This window comes from Molothrus aeneus, chromosome 21, assembly GCF_037042795.1.
Source record: "Molothrus aeneus isolate 106 chromosome 21, BPBGC_Maene_1.0, whole genome shotgun sequence".
In the NCBI taxonomy this organism is placed as follows: Eukaryota; Metazoa; Chordata; class Aves; order Passeriformes; family Icteridae; genus Molothrus; species Molothrus aeneus.
In genome coordinates this window covers 1,076,093-1,101,594 of record NC_089666.1, presented here as the reverse complement: position 1 = coordinate 1,101,594, position 25,502 = coordinate 1,076,093, and the positions used below count along the sequence as shown (strand labels likewise).

At 49.2% G+C, this 25,502-nt stretch overlaps 2 protein-coding genes across 2 annotated transcripts; one reads left to right on the top strand and one right to left on the bottom strand.

The window, feature by feature from the left end:
• The first annotated feature begins 542 nt into the window (after positions 1–542).
• CASP9 (caspase 9) lies at positions 543–7,023 on the top strand. Its single transcript, XM_066564123.1, has 10 exons — positions 543–1,040; positions 1,957–2,176; positions 2,482–2,562; positions 2,724–2,755; positions 3,295–3,471; positions 4,150–4,239; positions 4,907–5,054; positions 5,411–5,590; positions 5,769–5,878; positions 6,503–7,023. The coding sequence occupies exons 1-10, from the start codon at positions 909–911 to the stop codon at positions 6,593–6,595; spliced, it is 1,263 nt and encodes a 420-aa protein (XP_066420220.1). The 5' UTR covers positions 543–908; the 3' UTR covers positions 6,596–7,023.
• Positions 7,024–8,494: 1,471 nt separating this feature from the next.
• LOC136565504 (chymotrypsin-C-like) lies at positions 8,495–10,665 on the bottom strand. The gene is made up of 8 exons (XM_066564124.1): positions 10,444–10,665; positions 10,236–10,327; positions 10,061–10,158; positions 9,853–9,978; positions 9,635–9,771; positions 9,408–9,553; positions 8,610–8,762; positions 8,495–8,512 (listed from the first exon to the last, which is right to left on the bottom strand). The coding sequence occupies exons 1-8, from the start codon at positions 10,625–10,627 to the stop codon at positions 8,495–8,497; spliced, it is 954 nt and encodes a 317-aa protein (XP_066420221.1). The 5' UTR covers positions 10,628–10,665.
• Between the last annotated feature and the right edge of the window lie 14,837 nt (positions 10,666–25,502).

Sequence of the window (25,502 nt, the reverse complement as noted above, 5' to 3'; positions counted from 1 at the left end):
CTGGGATGACCCACAGCAGAGCTCCTCCAGCCTGAGTCCGTGTGTGATTCTGGAACTCCGAGGCGGTGGCGCTTCCGGGCAGCGAGCTGTGGTTCCGGGGCAGAGCGGCGGCTCCGGGGCTTGAGCAGCGGCTCCGGGAAGGGACCGGCGGCAGGTCTGAGGCAGAGGGGCAGGTGCGGGGCAGAGCGGCAAGTCCGGGAAGGGACCGGCGGTGGGTCCGGACATTGAGCGGCGGCTTCAGGAAGGGACCAGCGGCGGCTCCGGGGCTGAGCGGCGGTGTGTCCGGGCATTGAGCAGCGGTGTGTCCGGGCGTTGAGCGGCGGTGTGTCCGGGCATTGAGCGGCGGTCCCGGGCATTGAGCGGCGGCGTGTCCGGGCGTTGAGCGGCGGTGTGTCCGGGCATTGAGCAGCGGTGTGTCCGGGCATTGAGCAGCGGTGTGTCCGGGCGTTGAGCGGCGGTGTGTCCGGGCATCGAGCGGCGGTGTGTCCGGGCATTGAGCGGCGGTCCCGGGCATTGAGCGGCGGTCTGTCCGGGTATTGAGCGGCGGTGTGTCCGGGCATCGAGCGGCGGTGTGTCCGGGCATTGAGCGGCGGTGTGTCCGGGCATCGAGCGGCGGTGTGTCCGGGCATCGAGCGGCGGTGTGTCCGGGCGTTGAGCGGCGGTGTGTCCGGGCGTTGAGCGGCGGTCTGTCCGGGCGTTGAGCGGCGGTCCCGGGCATTGAGCGGCGGTGTGTCCGGGCGTTGAGCGGCGGTGTGTCCGGGCATTGAGCGGCGGTGTGTCCGGGCGTTGAGCGGCGGTGTGTCCGGGCATTGAGCGGCGGTGTGTCCGGGCGTTGAGCGGCGGTGTGTCCGGGCATCGAGCGGCGGTCCCGGGCAGAGCACGGCTCCGGCAGCCCAGGCTCCGGGGCCATGGAGGAGCAGCAGCGGCGGGCGCTGCGGCGCGGGCGGGCCCGGCTGGTGGCGGCGCTGCGGGTGGAGCCGCTCTGGGACCTGCTGGAGCAGCGCGGGCTCTTCACCCGGCCAATGCTGGAGGAGCTGCAGGTGGGCCAGGGAGCGGGACACCGAGCACCGGGGGTGGCCCGGGGAGGGTTCATGTTTCCTGAGAGCCGGGGATGGGCATGGCGGGGTAGCTCCTGCATCCCCTGAGCCCTGGTGACAGGACTGAAGGGTGGCCCCCATGCCTCCTAATCCTGGTGACAGGCCTGAGAGGGGTGGCTCCGTGTCCTCTTGGACCCAAAGGGGGTACCCATGTCTCCTGAGCCCAGTGACAGGTCAGGGGGGTGGCCCCCAAGTCCCCTCTAGTGACAGATGTGGGAAGGATTGTCCTGTGGCCTCTCAAGTCCAAGGGAGACTCCAGGTCCCCTCATTCTGGTGGCAAGCTCATAGGGGAGCTCCATGTCCCTTTAGTCCTGTTGACAGGCCCAAAGGGATGGCCCTGTGACCCCTCACTCTGATGACAAGGCCTGGCGTTGGTCCTTATGCAGATGTTTTGGAACCGCCCCCCCACTTGTCCCTTCTTGTCCCCAGCTCTGGCCAGTGCCAGGTTCAGGGGTTTCTCTTTGTGTCCCCTTCCCAATCTGATGACACCCTTAAGGTGTTCTTGTTTCCCCCCTTGGTTACAGATGACAGGCCTGGGGGTGTTTTTACCCCATCTTACCCACTGGTGACAGCCCAGGGGTGCCTTTTTGTCCCCAGGGGCCAGATTTGGGGTGCTCCCTCTCCCCCTTTCCCTCTAGACCGCTCATCAGGCTGGGTGTCCCAGTAGTGACCATTGTTGTTGGGGGGAGGTCAGGCCTGGGGGTCTGGTGGGGGGTCTCTGGCTATTTCCACTCATTTTGCTGTTGTTTACCCCGTGTCCCTGTCCTGGGTGTGGATCCCACATTTCCCTGCTCAGAGCGGTCGGAAGGGTTGTCCAGGCACTGCACAAACCTCTGTTCTGGGTTTTTCTCCTCTGCAGAGCGCTGGCAGCCGAGGGGAGCAAGCCCGGCAGCTGATCATCGACCTGGAGACTCGAGGGAAGCAGGCTTTCCCTGCCTTCCTCTCCATCCTGCGGGACACCGGGCAGGGTGACCTCGCTGAGATGCTGATCCAGGAGTGCGAATCCCGGCCAGTGCCACCGCAGCTGCCGGACCTGCGGCCCGTGGAGCTGGAGCTGCGGGAGGAAAAACAGCGTAAATGTCAGTGCTGAGGGTGTGGTGTGATTTTTATTATCCTGGTAGAGGTGACTGTTGGAACAATCATGGAATCCTAGAATGGTTTGGGTTGGAAGGGACCTTAAAGCTCATCTCATTCCATCGCCTGTCATGGGCAGGGTCACCTTCCACTATCCCAGGTTGCTCCAAGCCCTGTCCAGCTTGGTCTTGAACACTGCCAGGGTGGGGCCTCCACAGCTTATCAGGGTAGCCTGTATGTCCTGCCTTTCAGCAGTAGAACCTTTTGAGCTCAGACTCATCATCTGTATTTTTGTCCCATGCCATTACAGATGTGACTCCTCATGAACGTTTGTCTATCCCAGTGCAAGCTGAGAGTGAAAGACCTCAAATGCCTCCTGTGCCAGCCCGCGGTAAGCCACATTCCACTCCTAGAGCCACAGCATGCCAAAGGCTCATTTCCAGTGTGGTGGGAAGGGGAAATTCATATGTGTTGGGAAAGACGTGAACTTTAGGAGTGTGGTCTTGTTGTGGAGTGTGGTGAACTGAATCCTGTGCCTGTTTTGTGTTGTAGGTTCCGCTGTTGACAAGAGGAGACGTGACCAGGTTAGTATTTGAGAAGGCTGAAAGCGTTCCCTACTAGGCAAAAGCTCTGTGCCTCAGGGGTGACTCCAGAAAGTATGTCTGGAGGAGCTGGTTCTCACTTTGTCATACCTGAGCAATTGCTCCAAGGCTGTAATAGGGCTGATGGTCTCAGAGTGGATCAGTCTTTAGCCAGATCCTCCTTGAGATTACCACAGTGATAACACAAATTCTTGACTCCTTTTGGTGAGGTTTGATGATGATGCCTAAAAAAATTTCCCAGAAATTTCAACTTGCTGTTGGACATGCTACAGATAAAGCAGCAGCTGGTTTTCCACAACAGCTTTCCCCATTTTACTGGGTTGTTTCTTGTTGCTAGCTGCTGATGAGAAGATTTGTGTGGAGAAAGGGTGCTTCTACCCATCCCTAGGACTAGAGAAATTAAAAAGCTGTGAAATGAGCCACTTTAAGGACTCCCATTCCTCACAGGCATTGTATCCTGCTGGATTAGCCAGCAAGCACTTGTAATAAGAAGGAGTTTAATTGTGACTTGTCCCTGCCAGGATTATGAGATGAAAGCAGATCCCTGTGGACACTGCCTGATCCTCAATAACGTCAATTTCTCCAGAGACTCGGGTCTGTCCACCCGAGAGGGCTCTGACATTGACTGTGAGAAGCTGGAGAGGCGCTTCAGGGCCTTGCACTTCACTGTCCTGACCCGGCGGGATCTGAAAGCTCAGGTGAGGCTTGGTGTGTCCTGCTGACACGAGGGATGAGAGGTCAGACCCTGGAAGCAATGGGAGTGCTTTAGGGGATGTGTCTTGTGTTGGCAGCACACCAAAAACCTCCCACAAAGAAACAATGACCCGCTTGCATCCTCTTACTTTATTGTTGCACTGCAATTGCAGAAGGGGAGAGGACCTTGCACATTTTCATCCTTCTGCATGAATGTTGAATCCTCATTGGGATTTGTAGGGATTTGGTGAAACTGTGTTTTTGGGATAGCTTGGACAGCTGTGTCATGTCTGTCTGTGCCATCCTTGGCTGTTACTGGAAGTGTTGGGGGGAACTTGATCATCTGAAAGTAAAATATGGTTCTCTGCTCACCCACCAGCTCCAGTCAGAGACATTTCATCAGATAAATCATGTGGAAATGTGCTTTGGTTTGTGGTGCTGTGTTGAAAAGGGTGTAGAGAGGTGAGAAATCTGTGTGATTAAAGCAGCCAGTGTTAAAAAAGGGCAGAGATGCAGAAATTCTCACTCTCTGCCAATGGCTTTTGCCAGCTGTACGCGGGGCTCGTGTTATGCTGTGGCAGAGGTTGACAGGATCCATGGCAGTGCAGTTAGAACAGGGCCTGGCAGTAACCTGTGGCTGACATATGATTCAAAAGACTCTCATTGTGATATTTTCTACACAGGAAATGGTGTTGGAGCTGCTGAAGCTGTCTCGGCAGGACCACAGTGCTTTGGACTGCTGCATTGTAGTGATCCTTTCCCATGGCTGTCAGGTGGGTTTGTCCCATCTCTCCCTTTGTTCCTTTGCTGTGGGGAAGGGTTAATTCCCTGTCCTGTGGTCTCACAAAGGGTGAGAGGGAAGTGGTCTGTCAAAACCTTGTTCTGCCATTGCAGTGCATTTCAGAGAGTTACACCCTTATTCCAGGTTAAAGAAAACAGGAGCTTCTCTGGTGTGGTCTGATCCAATGGTGCTAGTGGACAAGTGTTTTCCATTTTGGAAGTTGGGGCTAAAAATTTGGAAATCCAGGGAGGTCCCAGTAAGCCTCATGCTGTGGTGATTCAGTCCTTCCCATTCTCCAGCTCTGACTGGGAGATGTTATTAGCAATAAAGCCTCTTTATTCCAAGTCAGTTCCTAAAGGATGAGGAGAAGCATTCTTAGAAAAATGGTGTATGGTATGTGCCCATTGTACCAAAGGATGAAGAACTCCTTTGCTGGAGGATGTGGGATATGAGTTGGATAACAGAAGTTGGATTGCTGGGTTTTAGAGCATTTCAAATGTCTCCTGGACGTCCCTCACCCTGACTTGGCCACAAGGATTCCCACAAACACCAGGATTTGTTCTGGTACCTTTATGCCATGAAGCACCTGACGGGAAATGGGCCCCCTTGGAACTGGCCTTGCCTTCCCTGTCACTAGCTCCTGCATTTTCCTCTTGCAGACGAGCCATATTCAGTTCCCTGGAGGCGTTTATGGAACGGATGGAAAACCTATTCCCATAGAAAAGATTGTGAACTATTTCAATGGGTCCAATTGCCCGAGTTTGAGAGGAAAACCCAAACTGTTCTTCATCCAGGCCTGTGGTGGAGGTGAATCTTTGTGTTGGCTCCGATAGCGTTGGGCTGCGGAGATGTGGTCAGGCTGTGGCTTTGGCTCCCTTTCTGTTCATTGACTGCCCCTCTCTCCAACTGTCTTCTCACACCAGCTGCCTCTTCTTTTACCATTTGTTGAGAGGCTGCTCCAGCTCTTCACACACAGTGAGGAATTTTGTATAAACTACCAATGACTTTGACTCAACCAGTGCAGCTGAACGGCCAGAAAGCTTTACTTTGTTCTAGGGCCTTTTTCCTTTTCTTTCCCCATCTTTTCTTAATGTCGGATGAACAACTGTGAATCTCTTGGGTGAGATGGACGTCAGGAGCTGTCTTGTTGCTGCTTTTTTCAGAACAAAGAGATCAAGGCTTTGTAGTGGATTGTGATTCGCCTGAAGAGGAAGCTCCTGGAGGTTCCTTGGAATCGGACGCGACCCCGTTTCGGGTTTCATCGGATAACGTGGATGAGCCCGATGCCATTGCCAGTTTGCCCACACCTAGCGACATCTTGGTTTCCTACTCAACTTTTCCAGGTAAAGCAGCCTGTGCAAATCCTTTTCTGAGCATGGGGGAATTTGCAAAACTGTCGGAGCTTCATGGCCGAAGATAGGGGCAGTTCAGGACAACTGAGCTCTGTTGGAACGCTAGGAACTTGTTGGGATGAGAACAGCAGATGGGTTTTGGCATAAAATTCTCCTTCTTTCTCTGAAGGTTTTGTCTCCTGGAGGGAGAAGTCGAGTGGCTCATGGTATGTGGAAACCCTGGACAGTGTGCTGGAGCAGTATGCCCATTCAGAAGACCTGCTCAGCATGTTAGTGACGGTAAATGTCTTTTTTGTTCTGCTTTTTGCTGATGAAGGACATAGTCAGGGGTGTGATCAGTTGGGGCATGGAGGCCTACACTCAAAAAAGGAATGAGAATATTGAGTGTTGAGTTTAGGGATGGGCTCATTGGAGGTTCTGCAGAGAGATTTAGTTACAAGGAAAGTGTTTAGCCTCAATCTGCCAAAAATCATTGGAGGTATCTCCAGTGAGAAGTAATCTTGGCAATACAGGCTTTAATACTTCTGAAGAAATTGCTAAAACTGTCATGGCTTGTCCTATCCAAGCTGATGAGATTTGAGTGCTCCTGTAAGCTTGTCCTGGGGGTGCAGAAGCACAATGCACAGGGATATGGAATGAGTCTGGCTGATCAGCATCTTCCTTCGTGTCCCTTGTTGACTCAATATTGCCAAAGTTGTGTACAAGTGTAGGTGCCCCAGATACTTTTTCTGTTCTCCATGGGTAGGAGAAAAGTTCCAGTGTGGAGGGAAAGAGGACGTACAGAATCACCTTGTTGTTGTTTTCTGGTTGTTGCGGTGCTTCTTTGGCCACCTTGGCATGGCAGCCATTGATTCCCAGGGATGGGGAGAGCATCCCATTCCTCAGCCTCTCCTCTGTTCCCAGGTGGCCCATGCTGTCTCTGCCAAGGGGAGGTACAAGCAGATGCCGGGATGTTTCAATTTCCTCCGTAAAAAGTTCTTCTTCATGTGCCACTGACACCTGGGCTCCAAGCCCCCTGCCAAGCACTGGACATTCTTCTGTGGCTGAATGAAATCTGTGCCCACCATGACGTGTCAGTGCTGCCTGTGGATTTTGTCTGTGTGTCCAGATGTTTGTCTGGAGAAATGTGATCCACGAGCTTTGGCTTTGCCATGGAATGGAGATGAGATGGAGATTGTGCTGTGCCGATGGGAAATGTGGATGGAGCAGAAAGTCCCTTTGCTGGAGAACAGAGCCAAAAGAGAGCACTTCTGGCTCATCCTGACATGGCCACACTCGGCCTCAGAGGGCTTTTCTTTGCTGATCATGATATTTGTGTCCTGTGCTGTCCAGGTAACTGATTGAGGGGACCAGGGTCTGATGTTCAAGTGAAATGGGATGAGTTTTGCAGTCAGTGTTTCTAATAAATGCAATTAAAGAGCAAATCTTCAGCTGTATTCCCTTGTCTGTTCCATCTCCTCATTGCCATTTCAGCACCTCCTGAAGGCTCCTCTGAAGTGGGAATAGTAGGAACCTTCACTCATGTCTGTGCTGCTCTGTCTGGTCATTTACAATGTGGCTGTGCCAACCTATGGAGCATCCTGATCCTTTTGAGGAGTCAGTTGGGAGTTAGAGCAGGAAACTGATGAGGATTCATTGAAATACCAGTGCTGAGGTAAAGTTCTTAAGGAGCTGCTACCATGATGGCCTTGGGTCAGAAATCCTGCATCTGTGTTGGATTTTGAGGGGGAAAAGCATCCTTGGAGCCACCCTTGGGAGGTGCAGAGGCCTTAAGGTAGGTCTGTGCTGAGGGGTCCTTGGGGATTCCCAGGGAACCTGGGAATATCCAATCTGCTTTTGCAGTCACTGTGTATTTCCACACTCCTGTGGGAGCATTTCAGGTGCTCTCAGGGTGCTGCAGGAGGAAGCCTGGGCTGCCCTGAGCACCCCAAGGAGGGTCCAGCTAGAGCTGGGGTGTGGCTGTGGTGGCCTTGCCTGTGCTTAGGTGTTTGTGAGAGCTCATGGTTGTCTCCTTCTCTATTTCCCTTCTCCATCCCCTGGGGAAGCGGGGCTCTGGGTTGTCCTGTCCCATGTTATGCAGTTTTGTACAGAGCATCTGGGTGTGCAGGTGATCCCAGGGCTGATCCTATCTCCCCTGGACCTGTTCTTCTTCAGGAAAGGTGACCCTGCACTCTTCCCCTTGTTTTTTTCCCTGCTTCCCTCACTAAGCACTCAGTAAGTTCCATTGGGATTGGGGTGGGGGTGACTTTGGGTACAGATGGCTCAGCCTTGTCCCTCTCCTTTCCATGACATGGACTGCAGTGGCTGTTCCTTCTCCAGGGCATCCCTGGCAGAGATGAGAACAGAGTGGAGCACTCCAGCAGCACAGGTGGTGAAGGGAGTGTGGTGGGGCTGTGGAATGACCCCCAGGACCAACCCAGTTACCTCAACACCCCCATTATAAATCTGCTGCCATCAAGTAGCCCAGTTACCAGCAAGATCCCCTGAAACACCCCCAGCACCGGCCAAGACACCTAAAACCTCCTTGGGCCAGCTAGGAGCCCTGTAGCCCCTCCCCAAGTTTGCTAGAGCCCCCCAGGACCACCAGGCCAGATTCCAGCCATGCTCCCATCAAACCACCGGTCAAGGTTTGAACCCTTTGGCTTGGTGATGGCCATGGATCTATGTAGCTGGGAGTAACTTGTGGGGGATCTCTCCCCACTTTCGGCTCCCCAGGAGCCTGCCCAGCCTCACTGCACAATGTGGGGGCTCTCCCCAGCACACAGGCAGAAGCCCAGGACCACAAGGTGCAGCCCCCTGGTTCTGCTCCACCACATCCCCTTGAAAGAACCATGTGAGACCAGCTTAGCACTATTGTCTTTATCACAGTCAGTACTTGTGCTCCATGCTGTGTCCTCAGTTCGCGCTCATTTTCTGCCAAAGAAAGACACGGGGGGGCTCATGGTGAGACCTCTGGCAGGGCAGGGGCAGTGTGGCCAACCTGCATGGGGGCAGAGGGAGGGGCACCCACCTCGTTGATCCAGTCGATGTAGGCGGACACCCGGGTGAAGACTGTCGGCTTCTTTATCATGTTGCATTTCAGGCCGGAGCCAAAGCTGACGATGCCCTCGACCTCCCAGATCCCATCGTCGCGCTGGCAGTTCAGAGGGCCCCCAGAATCGCCCTGTGCAGAGAGACAGTGAGGGCCATCAGTCCTGGGCACCCTGTTGGCACACCCCACATCCCACACAGGACCCACCACTGTCATAGACAGGTAGAAGAATTATAAAAGAAAGGCCTTATGAAGTCAGACCTCGCTCTGCTAAAATTGCCAAAGCTGGCATGTCATTTCTCCTAAGTGTAGATAACAAGAGATTCGCAAGTTCCCATGTGAAGCTATTTTGTGAATGAGAAGTTCATTTAACACAACAGTCTATTCTGAGGGTGAAAAACAAATGCACCTCTGTAAACAATAAGATTTGTCCCATGAGAACCCACAAAGGGAAAATGGAAACATATCTAGAAAGAGAAAATTTGGTAGACTTATTCAATAGCAGTTATCAACCAGTGACCTAAATTTCACTGCATTGCTGACCAACTAGGTTTAACACAGTGCCTTCTGATATTTCCTATGAGTTTTGTGTATAAAGAATTCGCTTTCTGCATGAAGAAAATGGAGTCTTGGCTGATTTATTCCAACACACCACCGCAGCTCCATCCCCTCCCTTCCTGTGCTTCTCATGGAACCTGTTGCCCTGCACAGCTCCAGCAACACTCTCAGTCCTACTCTGGGCTGGGGGCAGGTGCCAAGCGCAGTGCCCACACTCACGTTGCATCCAGAGACGACGCCATCGCCGCCGGCGCACACCATGGTGTCACGCACGAGCCTGCCCCACCAGTCCCACTTGGAGCAGGTCTCATAGTCCACCACGGGCAGCAGAGCCTGCTGCAGGGCATCAGCCAGGGGCCCGTTGGCTGCAAGGACAGTCACACTTCACACTCTGCACACCCCCTGCCCAGGGAGCCTGGGGACCCTCCTGGGGACATCCCACTTACTTCTGACACGTCCCCAGCCGGTGACATAGCAGGGGTAGTCATTGGCCAGGACCTTGCCAGCAGCTGGCAGGCAGGAGGCACGGATGGTGTCAGTCTCCTGCACCTCCTCTGCCAGCTTGACCAGGGCAATGTCATTACTGCAAGGAGACATGAACCATAAGGAAGTGGTCCCCAGCGTTGTTGCGCCCCACCTACTCCTGGATATATTCCATCCCTACATGACAAGGACAGAGTTCCACTTCTCGTGGACAATCGTCTTCTCCACACCCACGGCCACAGAACCAGGCTCGTCATCCTCTGACAGGTCCTGCTTGCCCAGCACCACACGATAGGTCATGGAAGAGCTGCCAGGGGGAGAGAGAGTGTCAGTCCCCACAGATATCTCATGCTGCTTGTACAGATGCCCCCCAGCACCCCAACACCCACCTGATGCAGTGGGCAGCTGTCAGCACCCACTGGGGGGCAATGAGGGTCCCGCCACAAGTGTGGCGCCAGGATCCAGAGCGGCTGTACTGCAGCGAGATCTGCGAGGGCAGAGGCACAGGGTCAGAGCAGGAATGTCCCCATCCCTGTCGCCATCCCTGTCCCTGTGCCCCCTCACCTGCCATGGCCAGCTGTGGGCTACAGCATCTTCACCGCCCACCACGCGGGAGCTCAGCTGTGGTGGCACGGCCGGCTGACCGCATCCGTAGGCTGTGTGACACCCGGCAAAGGGACATCAGAGGCTGCCTGTGCCCGTGCCCAGGGCCAGGGCAGGCGCCACGGGCCTGTCCCCCCTGCCCTGACCCTTGCCCATCCCCTGCACCTACCGTAGCCCAGCAGCACGACGAGACAGACGGCTCCCAGCATGGTTGTGCGGAGCAAAGGTGCCGTGGTGGGGCTGCTCACCTCTCTTATAGTGTCTGGACTGCTGGGGACCTTGGAGTGTCCCTGCTGGCTGCTGACACGTGGGGACTGTCCCACGCTGTGGGCACAGGGGCTCCTCAACCCCATTGCCCGCTCTTATCGCACTCACGGTCCTGCCTGGGAACTGCCACATCTGCCCCTCATGTGCTGGCACCATGCTGGGACATGGTGGGGACACCTGGCCCTGCTCTGGGAAGGGGCAGGGTCCCTGTTGGGGCACAGGGTCACTCCCTCCTGGGACAGCCCCCCAGCCATGATGCTGTTAGTGAGGGGCTGGGCAGCCCTGCTGCCCCCCAGCCCTGAGCAGTGACTCCCCCAGGACACTCTCTGCCCCCAGCCCCTCAGTCTCCCAGGGATAAGAAGCTCCCTTTCCTGAAAGACTCATCACCGGGGATCTCTGAGTCCCTGTCAGTGTTTGTTCACCTTGTGTATCCATCCTTGGCATGTCTGGGTGCTTCTTCCTGGCTGCTGCCTTGGCTGTGGCATCATCGTGGGTGCTGGTGGTACATTCTGTGCTCAGGAAAGCCTGGGGGTGAGTGGCTGTTCCATGTATGACAGTCAATTGCATGCGTTTGGATTTGGGTGGCTTTTGCTTTCCTTTATGTTGTCATTTTAGATTGTTGTGATTATGGTTTGAAGATAACTGTAGAAGTTTATTTTTGGGGGTTCTTTTTGTATCTTTGTATCTTTGGTTGGTGGTGGGTGCCCCAGGGCAGTGGTGGAGGCCAATGCCCACGTGTGGCTGGAGAAGAGCACCTGGACAGGTGTGGCTACTTCTGCCAGAGGGAGCCAGGGCCAGCCAGGCACCCAAGGGGGTCCAGCAGGAGCCAGGATGTGGCTGGAATGGCCTTGCCTCTGCCCAAGGTTTTCCAAGAACTCAGTTGCACATGTGCCCCCTTCCCCATGGCCCTGTTCTGTGTTGCTACTTCTGCACAGAGCACCTGGGTGTACAGGTGGTGCTGATCCCATCTCCCCTGGACCTGTTTTCCTTTGGGAAAGGTGACCCCACACTCTTCCCTATTGGGATGTTAGGAGACACAAGAAAGAAGATGGCTTTCAGACCTAGTTAACATAAGAGATTTGATTACAGGATGCCTTGGCAAAAGCAAAAGGAACTTTGAAAATTAGACCTAGATTGCAGTAAGATTCCATCAGATGGCTTTACCAGAAAAAGAAAATCCCATTCAACTCTGCAAGCAAGAGATGTTGTTATATTCATATGTGAAAAACACCAATCACTTGTTTTTAGAAGTTTAAAAGTTTAATAGTAATAAAATGGTTAAAAAATAGTAATATTATTGGAGTAATAAAAATTTGAACAATTGAGTAATAAAAAATTTGAACAATTGAGTAATAAAAAATTGAACAATTTGAACTCTTTGTTTTTATTATCTCATATAGTCCTATATATGAGGACTATATGAGATAATAAAAACAAAGAGTTACAGACAGTCCAGGTACCTCTTTCTGGGCAAAATAAGCCTGAAAAAGGGCACCTGTTAACAGAGGATTAACCCTTAAAAGAAATAGCCTACTGCATATTCATACATCTCATACATGATGCATAAATTCCATTCAAACACAGGATTCTTCCTCTTAATCCTAACATCATCTTCAGGGCTGAGCGAGGCAGGAAGAAGTTCGTTTCTTCTGATAGGAGAGCAATAAATTCTTTTTCTCTGAAAAATTTAGGTGTCCTGTGGCTGCTATCTTGGTGAGTCCTCTCTTTAAAAAAGTATCTTACATAAAATAGTTTATATTTTAACATTATGTTATAACCTAAAACTATATTTAACACACTACTTAAAGAAATTAATACAGCATAACTTTCTAACATAACACGTATAATATTCATTTCAATATTTGCGAAAAGCCAATCATAAAATATGCATTTTTCACACATAAGTTTGTGTATGTGATTTTAACCTAATCATTGTAGTACACATTACTAGTCTTCCTAAAATAGTATATAAGCATTTGTATGCCACAATCAAATCGGATTCTGATCACCAAATCAGTCTCCCTGTCTCTCTCCATCGCTGACAATTGGTGCCTCCATGTGAGGAAATGAACCAGCCTGACTGGCAGCAGTCGGCGAGCCCCTGGAACTGATCTTTGTTGGAACCCAGGACATTCTTCTGGCTGCCCTGGAGGACTCGAGACCCTGACAGGGGGCTCAGAGACCTTGGCACGCAGTCAAAAACACCTGTGCCTTCAATTTTAGCCCATGGAAGCAATTACCAACTTTATGTGAAGATTTACAAGCCCCAAGACTTTGGGTAGAATGATAGTTAATTTGTCACAAGGTGAAAAAGTAGAATTCTGGGGATTTAGAATGGGGGTTCAGGAGGCAAGATGGAAGAATCTGGGTATGTCCTGTCCTTCTTCTTCTTCCTCCATCTTCTGCTGTGATGGTGGCACTATTTGATTGGTTTAGAATAGAGACAGACTGTCTAACATTGGTGATAGGTATTGGAAAATTATTGTAAATAAAGTACACCTAGTTCTTAGTATAAAAAGCTAACACCACCCCAAGGGCCGTCAGTGTGGCATGAACCGACCTGCTGGACAGATCTCAGCAGGTCAGAGAAAGAATGGAACAGATGAGAGAAAATAAACAACCTTGAAAAGCAGAACTGACAAATCTTGACTTCTACTTCAGTCACGGGGCTGGGAAAAAAGAGGCTTTCTAATACCTTGGGAGCCATTTCAACCACAGAAACCCAAGAGATCATGGTGGTGAGAGAACCGTGTTTGGGCCCACAATCGCCTGTCCGCTGCGACTGACAGGTGAGCCAGGAGAACTAAAAAAAGAACTAAAAATGGGAAAGGAAATGTCCCAAGAGAGACATCTATGAAACCATGCTTGCCCTTCTGGGCAGGCATGACTCCCCCATGGCAAAGCAGGACCTTAAGTCACTTTTACTCCAGTCTTGGAGAATACTTTTTAAGACATTGAAAAAGTGAGAGCGGCCGGATGCTGCTAGCCCCCTACCCAGCTCTGTCTCTCCTCACTCTGACTCTCCCTGCCCACTTGAAACTGGCACCTCTTGGTCTGAAGACCAGCCACAGCCATCAACACTGCCCAGACAAGGGAGGGGAAGGCATCCTTTCCCACGGCCATTAGCAGTTTATATTGCTGATAAGGGCTCTAGCAGTGAGGAGGGGGAGCCCTTTGATCTAGGGCTGATAGACTCAGACTATGAGACAGATCCATTCCATCCTGACCCTTGTGATAAATGGATGCAACTAAAGAAAAAGACTTGGACCCCCCAAACTTTCTTTGCGTGCAAGAAATCTTGGCATTTGCAAAAGGACTGTTTTGAAAAGGGGGAGGCCTGTGAAAAACTCCAATCACTTGTTTTAAAATTTTAAAAGTTTAATAGTAATAAAATGGTTATAAAAATAGTAATAAAAATTAGAGCAATAAGAATTTGGACAATCAGAGTTAGGACAATAGAGGACAATAAAAAGCAAAGAAATACCGATGTCAGGATGTTCTCCTAGGGCAATTAAGCCCCAAAAGCACCCCCGCTAACAAGGGACTAACCCTTAAAAGCAATAGCCTGTTGCATATTCACATAGCTCATACATGATGCATAAATTCTATTCAAACAGAGGGTGTTCTCTGGTTATTGTCAACTTCTCCCCCTTAATCCTCTTGGCTCCTCACAGGCAGGAAGGAGATAGAAGAAAGTTGGTCTTTTCTGATAAGGAGGCAATAATTCTTCTCTTGGGGATTTAGGTGTCTTGTTGCTGTTTTCTCTGTGCAAAGAATTTGTTGATTATCTCATCCCTTTCTTGAGCTAGTTAAAAAAGTATATTACATTGCATAGTTTCTATTTTAACATTATGTTATAACCTAAAACTATATTTACCCCACTACTTAAAAAAAATACAGTATTACTGTTATAAACGAATACTCCAATTTAATAATTTAGGAAATTTATTAAATAATCAAAGTATAAATTTGGAAATAGCCAAAAGCACTTTGACTCTTAGCCAGGCGATCAGAGTCGGGGATACCGAGGATTTGGCCTCTATCGCACCAAAGTCCCCATGGGTCTCCAAATGTCATTTCTAAGGGGTTCATTTTATACAGTTTTTTGGGCTCTGGAAGGGGCCCTTCTTTAGCATATTATTGTAGTGTTTTCTTTTTTGCTGCTGTGTTTCTTGGAACTGGTGAATCCTGCTGAGGTCTTGTCAGATGAAAAAATCCCTTGAAATATACATTTCTCGAGACAGTCATCCTCCTGGTGTTTGAATCTCCATCCTTATCACTTATTACTGCTACACTACCACTACTGCTACACTACACTATTACTGCTTGTTGCTCGACACTGGCTTTAATACACAAAATGCTGTGGTTTTTAATTTCCTTTAGCACAAATTATTTTATAACATATATTACACTACTAATTAATACAACATTACACATACAGTATTCCTTTTTAATATCTGCTGTAATATATGATAGGGATAATTCATGCTAATTATGTATGGTATAAAAGATTGTAAAAATCCAAAACTATGTCTCTGAACACCCATGCCCGAGAGCAGCTGTTTGTTCAGATTACAACGAATTCCTGGACACAAGCTAAGATAACGACCGATGCTTTAACGTAAGAATAGAAGCTTCAGGACGATGATCACTGGTATCTCGAGACTTTGGGAACCAGCTAAGAGCGATTATCGCCTTGCTGATTGCATCAATCAAGAGAGTCAGCGGCGCCAAACTGATATATCTGAATACACGGCTTCCCCGGAGCCCATCAACACTGACTACACACCTGGAACCAGTCTTTGTCCAGCTCTGCACATTGAAAAGAACAGCGATGAATGAGAAGAGTTACAAAAGATATTTGGACATCTTTGCCTCGGGCACAATAAACTGTATAAAACCTCACCGCAAGAAGCAGCATTCGTGAACGGGGGAGACTCTGACAGTCTAGGGGTCAGGTCCAGGTTCACCCAGCGCCGATCCCAGGCTCGACGCTGTCTCTTTGGCTGCGGAGGTTTCGGAGACCGAAATTCGGTTGCGCAGATAGATTAGTAAATCTTTCCAAAAGTTTTGATAATTTGGCTCACGATTGATCATTTATAGCATCTGCAAAGAGCCAATAATGTAATATGTACTTTTCACAAGGCCAGATCCAAAACTCCCAGTATTTGCCCTCGGTGCCACGATCAACTTCGGTCTAAGTATGATTTTGAAGGGCGTCCAATACTGGGAAACCGGAGCTGTAGTGTGGCATCACGTGAGGAAGGAGATGCCCCAGCCCATGCCTCAGAGCGGACCAAGCCTCAGCCCAGCCGCTGCCCCAGGCAGCCATCACCGGACCACAGGCAGCCCTGGCCGGACCATCACCGGCCAGCCACCCCAGGCAGTCCAAGAATGGACCTGGCAACCTCCAACACAGTAATGTTGCTTGATTCATCTGTTCATTTGCTTCCCACAGGAGTTTTCGGACCACCTGGACAGTGTATGCACACTTTGTTTGTTCTCCCTGGAGCTATTGACTCTGCTCCTGGTATGGACTCCCCAGCTGCCCTGTGTAGTCCCAGCCAGGAGCAATATAGGCAAATGTGGCATTCACATTCTCTGAACATTATTCCTTTGCCCAGGGTTTTTCTCCTGGGAAGATGAAAGGCAGCGAGAGGCCTCAGAGAAAAGAAAAACAATCCTTATCTCATTTGCTTCTCCTGTGTTGTTCTCATGTGGAATGTGTTTGGAGATTGTTTACCCAAGGTGATTGCTTGATTGGATTCCGGTGTGAGTTGTTTTGACTCAATGGTCAATTAGGGCCAAGCTGTGTCAGGACTCTAGAAAGAGTCACGAGTTTTCATTATTACCTTTTTAGCATTCAGTAAATATCTTCTCTGTGTTCTTTAGTATAGTATAGTATAGTATAGTATAGTATAGTATAGTATAGTATAGTATAGTATAGTATTCTTTAATATAATATAGTATAATAAAGTAATAAATTAGCCTTCTGAAACATGGAGTCCTCCTGGATGTCGGGAAAAAATATTTACGATAGCCCAACTCATCTTTTCCCTGGCAGCACCACTATCTGCATCCCTGATAACTGAGAAGAGGGAGAGGGGTTTCGGTTCTACAGGGGTCCCACAGATTTTTTGCTTCCACAGGTCTCAGCATCCTACGTGCCAATGCAAAGAGACTCTGAAAGGCAGAGACACTCCTAACAGGACTCATTGATACAAGAGCCAATATGACTGTTATCTCAAAAAGCCAATGGCCCAGTGAGTGGCCATTAACTCTCCTGTGTGGGTGGGAATAGCGAAAGCCTGAAAAGCCAACACTCGGTGCAAATAACAGGGCCTGATGGGCGGACAGCCACAGTTAAACATTATGTGCTGCCTGTTCCCCTGGTTTTATGGGGGAGGGATGTGTTAACACAGTGGGGAATCTTCATGCATTCAGATTTTGTATAGGAGTCACTGGGGACACTCACACCCCCACAATGGTCCCTGGCTGAAGAACCCCAGGCACTTTGAAGCATTGAAAGGAGCAACCCAGCTATCAAAAGCCACAGTTCATGCAGATCTAAAGCCCTGAGGGACACCTAGCCCTGGACAAACTGGTATATTACCAGTCGCTTGTGGTTTTTTAACAATGTATTTTGTTGTGAATTTTTCGGTACAGCCATTTAGTACTATATAACTAAATTTTTTTTTATTTTAGCCTTCAATGTTTATATCCCATTATTCTTACTAAGCCAAACAAATCTATCCTACAAGCAATATTTAAAGCTGCTGCAGGGGGTGCAGCCACCCCTTCCTGGCACCAGCCAGTGTTGAGATTTATCTTCTAATTTTAGTAACTTGTGATTTATGATTTTTAACAGGATTGTTACTAGAAAAATTCAAAGGTATTTTTATAGAGGTGGTGTCTTCTTACATATTAGTAACATAGCAAACCTGCATAGTTCACTGAGAGTAATTAGATAAATTGTAAATTCAAGATTCTTTAGCTCACATTCAAGACAAACCTTGAATTTAATCTGCAGTAATTATTCAAGACTTAACTCCACTGTCAGCTTTATTAAGTGCTTGCTTTTTACTCCATTGTTCTAACAACATAATTTTATTGTAAATATTTCAGTACAGTTGTTTACTTGCATGTTGTTTACTTTGGTGTTGTGAAAAATGCCATTCACTTGTGTTAAAATTTTAGAAGTTTAATAGTAATAAAATAGTAATGAAAATAGTAATAAAAATTAGGACAATAAGAGACAATAAAAAGCAAAGAATTAGAGACGTCTGGGTGCCTGGCATTCTGCCAAAAGGCACACCTTGCTAACAAAGAATTACCTCTTAAAAGCAATAGCCTATTGCATATTCATGATCTCATGCATGATTCAAACATTCCTCTCAAACTAGAGTGTTTCTGCTTAATTTCAGCTTCCCCACCCTCATCTTGTAAATCAATCTTTGGTTCCTCAAAGTCTGGGCCTTCCTGATAAGGAGGCAGTAATTATTTTCTTGGGATCTTGTTGTCTGTTTGCTGCAATCTCTATCTTTTCCATTCTTTGAGCTAGTTACAAAAAGTATCTTACATCACAGAGTTTCTATCTAATACTATGCTATAGCCTAAAAACTATATTTATCACACTACTTAAAAGAGATTAATACAGCATAACTTTCCAACATAACGCATATAGTATTCATTTTAATATTTGCAAAGAGCCAATCATATAATATGCATTTTTCACAATGTTTAACTGTTTGACAAATTTTCAATAACCTTTTTGTAATAATAGTTTAAATAAGTTAATTCTTGTTAAGATTAATTTTTGTTTAGTCTCAGGGGTTCTAACTTTAAGTTCTTTTCGATATATTTATTAAGGTTAAGTTTTAGTGAAGTTGATTTTAAGTTTTGTTGAAGCATACCTGTTTGAATTACAAGATATTATTCCTTTGCTATACAAATGAATGACATAAAGCCTGAACGAATTTTTGTCAAAATTTGCTTATTTAAATTACAAGATACAATTTTTTTATTATCGCAATAGGAACAATTTTTGCTATTTTATTTTTTTTATAAGTAGTACTGGAAAATGAGTCTCCATATTATGACTGCTATTACTTATGGGTTATTTAATGCTTTATTTTTTACTTTTTTGCTTTAATGTCATATATGGCTAGGAAAATATAACCTCCGTTTCTTAAAGACCTCAATTATAACCTCAATTTCTTCTATCAGTTCCTACTGATGTATTAGTAACCCTGATTATGCTGTTAATCTTATGATGTGAATTCACTGACTTTTACTACTTTATTCATTTGCTATGTGTCTATGTTTAACTGTTTAACTAACACTAAATGACAAAACCAGCTACTTTACAAACCTTCATATATCTTTGTATAGCTATATATAAGACATATATTATTTTTCTAACTACTATTACTAAGAGGTTTCTAAAATATATTAAAGAGATTCTTCCACTTATAAGCCTGGACACTTGGCCAAGTCCTGGTCTTAACTAGTAGAGAAATTTTTCTACGCCAAAACTATACTCAAGTATAATTTTGACTTGCTGAATTTGGACCTATAACAGCTAAACCTCCTTTTAAAGTGAACTTGAAATCATACCCAGGAATGATTTCCAAAGCTCTCACTTTAAAAAATAAAGCTTGCCAAATACTACAGACTCTAAGTAATAGTACAATATTTAAGAAATTGATAACGCATTGTTTTAAATCGCCCTTCTATTTTTCTCATGCTACTAATTGTATCTATTAAAATCAGATTCTGATCACCGAATCAGTCTTCCCCATTTCTCTTCATCGCCGACAATTGCCCTTGTTTATTTCCCCAGTTCGTTCACCAAGGGAGTCTTGGGACTGGGCTGTCCCATGGGCTGGGGGTGCAGGGAGCTGGTGCTTGACTTTGGGCACAGATGGCTCTGTGGCAAGCTGAATTGCTGCTAGCATAGTCCAGGGTAAGGAAACAAAAAGGACCTTTGCATAATATCCACAGATGTTTTATTCAGCCGCGCAGTGAGATGATCAGGTCCCAGACACACACACATGGAGGGTCCAGCTTTCTTTCTGCAAGAGCCTGGGGCCTGACCCTGGTCTTGGGGTAGTACAAAGGTGAGGGCCACTCAGGGAATAGGGCAGGGGTGGCTCAGGAACATAGGGACAGACATAGGAACAGGGGAAAGAGCCAATGGGGTCTAACAGCTCTTTGTGGGAAGCTTTTTGTGTCTCCCTAGACCAGGGAATGCTCCCCCATGGTCTCCACAATTCCCCATTTTTTATATTATTAAGAAAGCTTCTCTGAAGGATCAATTGAATCAACACAAAATGACGAAAACAATTAAAAGTGCTCATAAGACAATTTTCAAAATGCAAACAATTCTGAGTCCCCAATGTCCAAACAGATTTTCTTAGAGCTGGCAGGAGGGATGTGGGGTTTTCTTAGTATGGTTTATCAGGAAACTGAGTCAGGAGAAGGTTCCTTCAGCAGGGACTGGTTCTCTGCCACCTGTGGCAGTGTTGTTGGCTGTAATTTGCTCTGTACATGGTAGTGTAGGTGGTGGTGTGTCTGCTGGAAACTCCAAATAGAAATCATTAACCTTAAGAAAAAGATGGTTACTTTAGGGAAACTTTCATTTCTTTCCCTCCCAGTCACCCTCCCTCTGGTATTATGAAGGAACTCTGGGGAAAGGGATTAGTGGAGGGAGACCATGGAAGGGGGAAAAGGTGGTAGGAATTTGTGGGAACATAAAAATGGGGTAATAGGACAATGGAAAGGCAAAGGGGAAAGTGGGAGGGGGGCAGGGAGGCCACAGGAATTGGGGAAGGGTATTAGAAGAAGTGGTACTTACTGAACTGGAGGGTTCTTTCATTATGGAGGTGGACTCTTGGATGGAGGACGGCTCATCGGTGTTCTGTGCTCTTTCAGCTTTTAGACTGTTGCTGGGGCTTGGTTGTCGATTTTGGGTTTTATTTCCTTGGTAAGAGTGTGGAGGACTTCCATGATGTGGGTAATATTTCGCAGGTTTGCAGTTTGGTGCATGTTTACTACCTTGCACCGGAACTCCACCAGGTCCTGTCACATTGGCTGCTTGGGAGGCTTTTCTTCCTTGTATTATATGAAATTCCACAATTTCTCCATCTCCTAGACTGTGGAGGTATTTCTTGCGGTTGTTTTTTCTGTAGCAGTCTGATGAACAAACACATCTCCTTTGTTATCCTGCTGGGTGATGGAACCGTATCTGTTTTTTCCATTGAACCATTTTGCTGTCCCCAAAACATTAATGTCAAGGACTTTTTTACCTCTGCCAGTGGGTTTGTGTTTGTGTTGCTGGTGCTGGACATGTTGTTGGTGTGTGTGGGGTTCATCCTGCTCCCGGCACTGGCGGCCACGCTGAGACGCGGCTTTGCCTTGGGGGTCTCTCTCAGCTGATGCCCACAGGCACTGCTGGCGCAGGGCTTTGGTGGTGGTGCGGGCCCTGTAGGCGGGTGGGGGGCTGCGGGTTCGCTGCCAGGATTGCGGTTCTGAGCCATCCCTCAGCAGGGCTGCCCGCCCACTGTCTCACCCACCCGCCCTCAGCCCCGATGCTGTGGGCTGCTGCGACCCGGGCTCGGCTGCGGGTTTTCCGCAGAGGCAGCTGTTCAGTGTGAGCAGGGACAGCTCTCGCCACTCGCGCCACATCTTGTGGTGCTATAGCAACCAAGGTAAACACGTCCGTTCTTTTGTTTACTATCCTTTCCAACAATGCAAGTGACTGTGGGGTTTCTTTCCCCTTCGTTGTAAGAAACTGGTTCAGCTTTATATTGCCAATCAGAGGCCACTCCTCTGACCTTCCCTCCCTCACTCCTGAGACTGTGGAAGCTCTTGGAGGAGATGTGTGGACTAGAGGGTGGAAGGGGAGACTCCATGGCCATTGCCATGTGGTCTCCACCATCTTGAGCATGTGATTTCAACCACGCAGCTGTGGCCATGCAGTGACAGCAAACCTGGGCATCAGGAGTAAAGATGGAAGAGCTTGGAGAAGGGGTTTTCAGCTGGGGTTTGCTATTTTTTAACTGTTTCTCAAGATTCTGAATGCATATCATCATCATATTAAAAAAAGGATAGAACTCTTTATGGAATTCTTCTTCAGTTCTTAATTTTTCCCAAACTACTTCTAGAAAGTCATTGGTTAGGACTACGTACCGTGAAATATAAGGAAAATGCTTAAATAACCAGTGTACATAACACTTTAACTCCCCCTCTGAAAAACCCAAATCTTCTTGAAGAAAAGACTTTAAGGTGGAGGTGAACGTCTTGTTCTGCATGAGTGAGTGTTGTTTCCATCTTAACCCAGTCTCTTCCCAACACCCAAGAGTAAAAGGAGGAAGGAACTAAAATTTCAAACTCAACACACTGGGGTAAGACAACAAAATTCTCGGAGTGGTATAGTGCAGATGTTTTCTAGGAGAAGAGGTCCCCGTTTGGGCGCCATTTGTAGCAAGCTGAATTGCTGCTAGCATAGTCCAGGATAAGGAAGCAAAAAGGACCTTTGCATAATATCCACAGATGTTTTATTCAGCTGTGTGGTGAGATGATCAGGTCCCAGACACACACACATGGAGGGTCCAGCTTTCTTTCTGCAGGAGCCTGGGGCCTGACCCTGGTCTCGAGGCAATACTAAGATAAGGGCCAGTCAAAGAATAGGGAAGGAGTGGTGCTGGGACATAGGAACAGATGTAGGAATAGGGGAAAGATCCAGTAGGGTCTAACAGCTTTTTGAGGGAAGCTTCTCGTGTCTCCCTAGACCAGGGAATGCCTCCCCCCCCGGGTCTCCACAGGTCTCTGTCTTGTCCTTTTCCTCTTCCATGATGTGGACTGCAGTGGCTTGTCCCTTCTTGGGACATCCTGGGTGGATGTGAGAGTGGAGCAGGAACTCTGCAGTGGCACAGCTGTGGTGTTGGGGAGTGTGGCGGAAAGGGAGGAGAGTGGGGGCTGAGGGAGAGATGGGGAAATGCTCTTTTGGGCTTTCTCCATGGGCCCCACTGCTCTTCTCCCTCCTCCTTGTGTTTTAGTGCTGGATGCCCCTGAGTGGAGCGCAGGATGTGGACTGGCACCATGTGTCAGGGCAGTGCTTCCCTATGCTCTGAGCCATCAGCATTGGGATGCTGCTCAGTGTCAGGGGAGTTTGTTCATGTGTCCCTGGGTGTCCCGAGCTCTCATTCCCAGGAGTGGGTAAAGATCACTTTTGACATGTAATTTTTATGTAAGGGATTGTATGAGTACTTATACTTCAATAGTGAAGTAAAAGCAATGAACTTCACAAAGTTTTGTTGTATTCTTTTAAATTTTCCCTTATTCTCCCATATTGTTAAATACTTGCTAATGGACACATCCTATAGGGTGTACATAAGATGTTAGACATTCAATAAAAATAAAGCTTACACTTCTTTAGGTTAACCTGTAGATTTAATGTGTCAGTTATAAATTGTATGAACAGAATACAACAATAATTGAGAATTAACATGTAAGCGTATCAAATATTCATTAAACTCTATGCAGCCATAGAGATTAAAAGTAGTTGAGGCTGAAGTCACACGGTTAGTTCAGCTGGAGGAGGCTGAGGTCAGACCTCTCTGGAGGCTGCAGCTCCTCCCAAGGGGCAGCTCTGATCTCTGCTCTCTGTAACCAGGAACATAGTAGAATGCAATATGGAGATTGCTTATCCAAAGTGAGGAAGTTTTATTTCCTTGGCCTATCAGGGCCAAGTGTGTATGTGTGTCAGGACTGTCGGCTGACAGTCACGAGATTTAGTGCAGTGTGAGCGTTGTGTGCAGAGTGAGTGCTTGGTAGATTCAGTTTAGATGAAATGTATATAATATAGTATAATAAAGTAATTAATTAGCCTTCTGATATCCATGGAGTTCTCCTCATCATTCTCTCCTCATTGTTGGAGCCGCCTTTGATTTACAATAAATGGTGACCTCACATATGGCTGTGGCCTGGTCTGGAGAACCAAGACCCTGAATTTTGGCAGCGTTTGCAGCACATCTGAGCAAAAAATAATCTGCTGAATTCTTCCCAGAGATCTTCATGGGACGGGTGGGAAAAGCCTCTAGGACTCTGCGAGACCCGGATACTGGATGCTGTTTCCCCTGAGAGGAAGGTATTACCCCTTTCCTGAGTCTCCTAGGCAGAGACCCGGTCTTTTCCGACTGTGTTTAGCCCCCAAGCCTTGGAGGCGGGGCCGGGGGAAGCTCTTCTGGCAGACACTGCCCGATTGGGTGGGCTTTGACTTTGGGAAGACGTTTGTGGACATGAGCACTCAATTTTCATGGGGAGAGAGATTCACTTTGGAATTCTGGGAGGTCACGCTTCATGACCATGGAGTTCTCGTGCCCCAGCAAGAACTTTATGAGTTTTTTGGCCGGGTCAAACACCATGGGCTCCCCATGGGCATGAATTCCTCCTGCGACCCCCCAGTGTGGAATGCCCTGGGTGCTTATTTTCTGAGGCATTTCCAACGGACTGGGTAGGTCCATCGGTAGCTGCCGACCTGGGAGCTGCTTTTCGCATTTGTGAGAGGGGACCACCTTCGTTTCAAGAGCGTTTTTTACTTTGTGAGGGCCTCCTGCAGGGATGTGGGGGGATGTCTCCCCCTGCGCGGGGAGCCACCTGCCCGCCCCACCACGGCTGGCGGGAGAAGAGGCTCTTCAAGGACAGTCGCCGCCGCTGGCTTGTCCCCCAGCGCAGAGCGGGGAGAGCAGGCTCTGCCCAAGGTGTCGGTGGAGAGTTTTTCGTCTGACTCCCTAGAGCATGTGCAGGGGCCACCTCCTCTGCCCCTCCCGGGGCTGAGAGGGCCGTCCGCTGCTCCAGGGGTGGCATTGCCGCCCCCTGCCAGGCCCGCCCGCCGCCTGCCTTCAGCACGGTCCATCATCGCTCCAACCACGGCGGGCCCGCCCTTGCCCGCCGAGCCAGCGGGAAATGTTGAAGCTGGGGACGATCCCCCATCACCCCCACCACCTCCCGTCGGCCCTGTTCAGGAAGAGGTTGAGGATGGCGACCAGCCCACAGAACTGCTCCACATGCCGCCCGCAGCCCCACCTCCGGCGGCGGCTGCCTCAGCACCTGCACCCAGCCCGCCACCCCCTCAGCAGCAGAGCCCTCACCGGGACTGCACCGCCCGGAACCAAGAGAGACCGCGGCAGGGCTTCCTTGTGCTCTTCTGCCGCTCCGGCAGCCGATCCTGCCGCCCCCACCACCCCCAGCACCGGCTGCTGCGGCACCTGCAACCTGCCCGGCTTCCCCCCTGAGTTTTTCAGGCTGTCCTGAGGCTGCCCCTGTGGTGGGAGCCGGGACAGAGGAAGGGGACGCCGGCCTGTCCCGCAGGGGAGGCGCGGCTCGTTTGCTCACAGCCGGCGCCTCTCAGCTGAACATTTTGAAACTCAGTGTTTTCCTGGGACAGGGTACTTCTCGCGGGCCGACTCTGGGTTGGTCAGGGCGTTGTTATTACTGGGATTGGGGTGCCTGGTTCCCCCCGCGTGCGCCAGCGGCGTGGGGGGGGTGGTTTCCTGAGGTGCTGCCTCCGGTCCCAAGCTCCGAGGGGATGGGGATGGTGCCACTGATCAGAGGGCTGGGCAACACTCGTTTGTATTGTGGGGGAGAACGGCGCAGCAAGGGGTGGAGGGCACTTGTTTGCTCTGGGCAGACGGCACCCCGAGATCTGGGTGCCCCATCCCCGGGAAAGCTTCTCCTTCCCAGCCGCGGGCACCAGTGGTTCTGGGGGGAGAGGGAGAAGGCATTTGGCCACTCCTGTTGCCGAGACACTCGCAGCATGGTGGGGGCGGGCTGTGAGAACACAGACCCCGCCTCACAGGCCGGGTCTGGGCCGCTTGGCCCAACCCCTGGCCCGGAGCCCCTGCCCTGCCCACCGCCAGGTTTGGGGGCTTTGGCCCCGGCACCCGGGCCCAGGCCGCC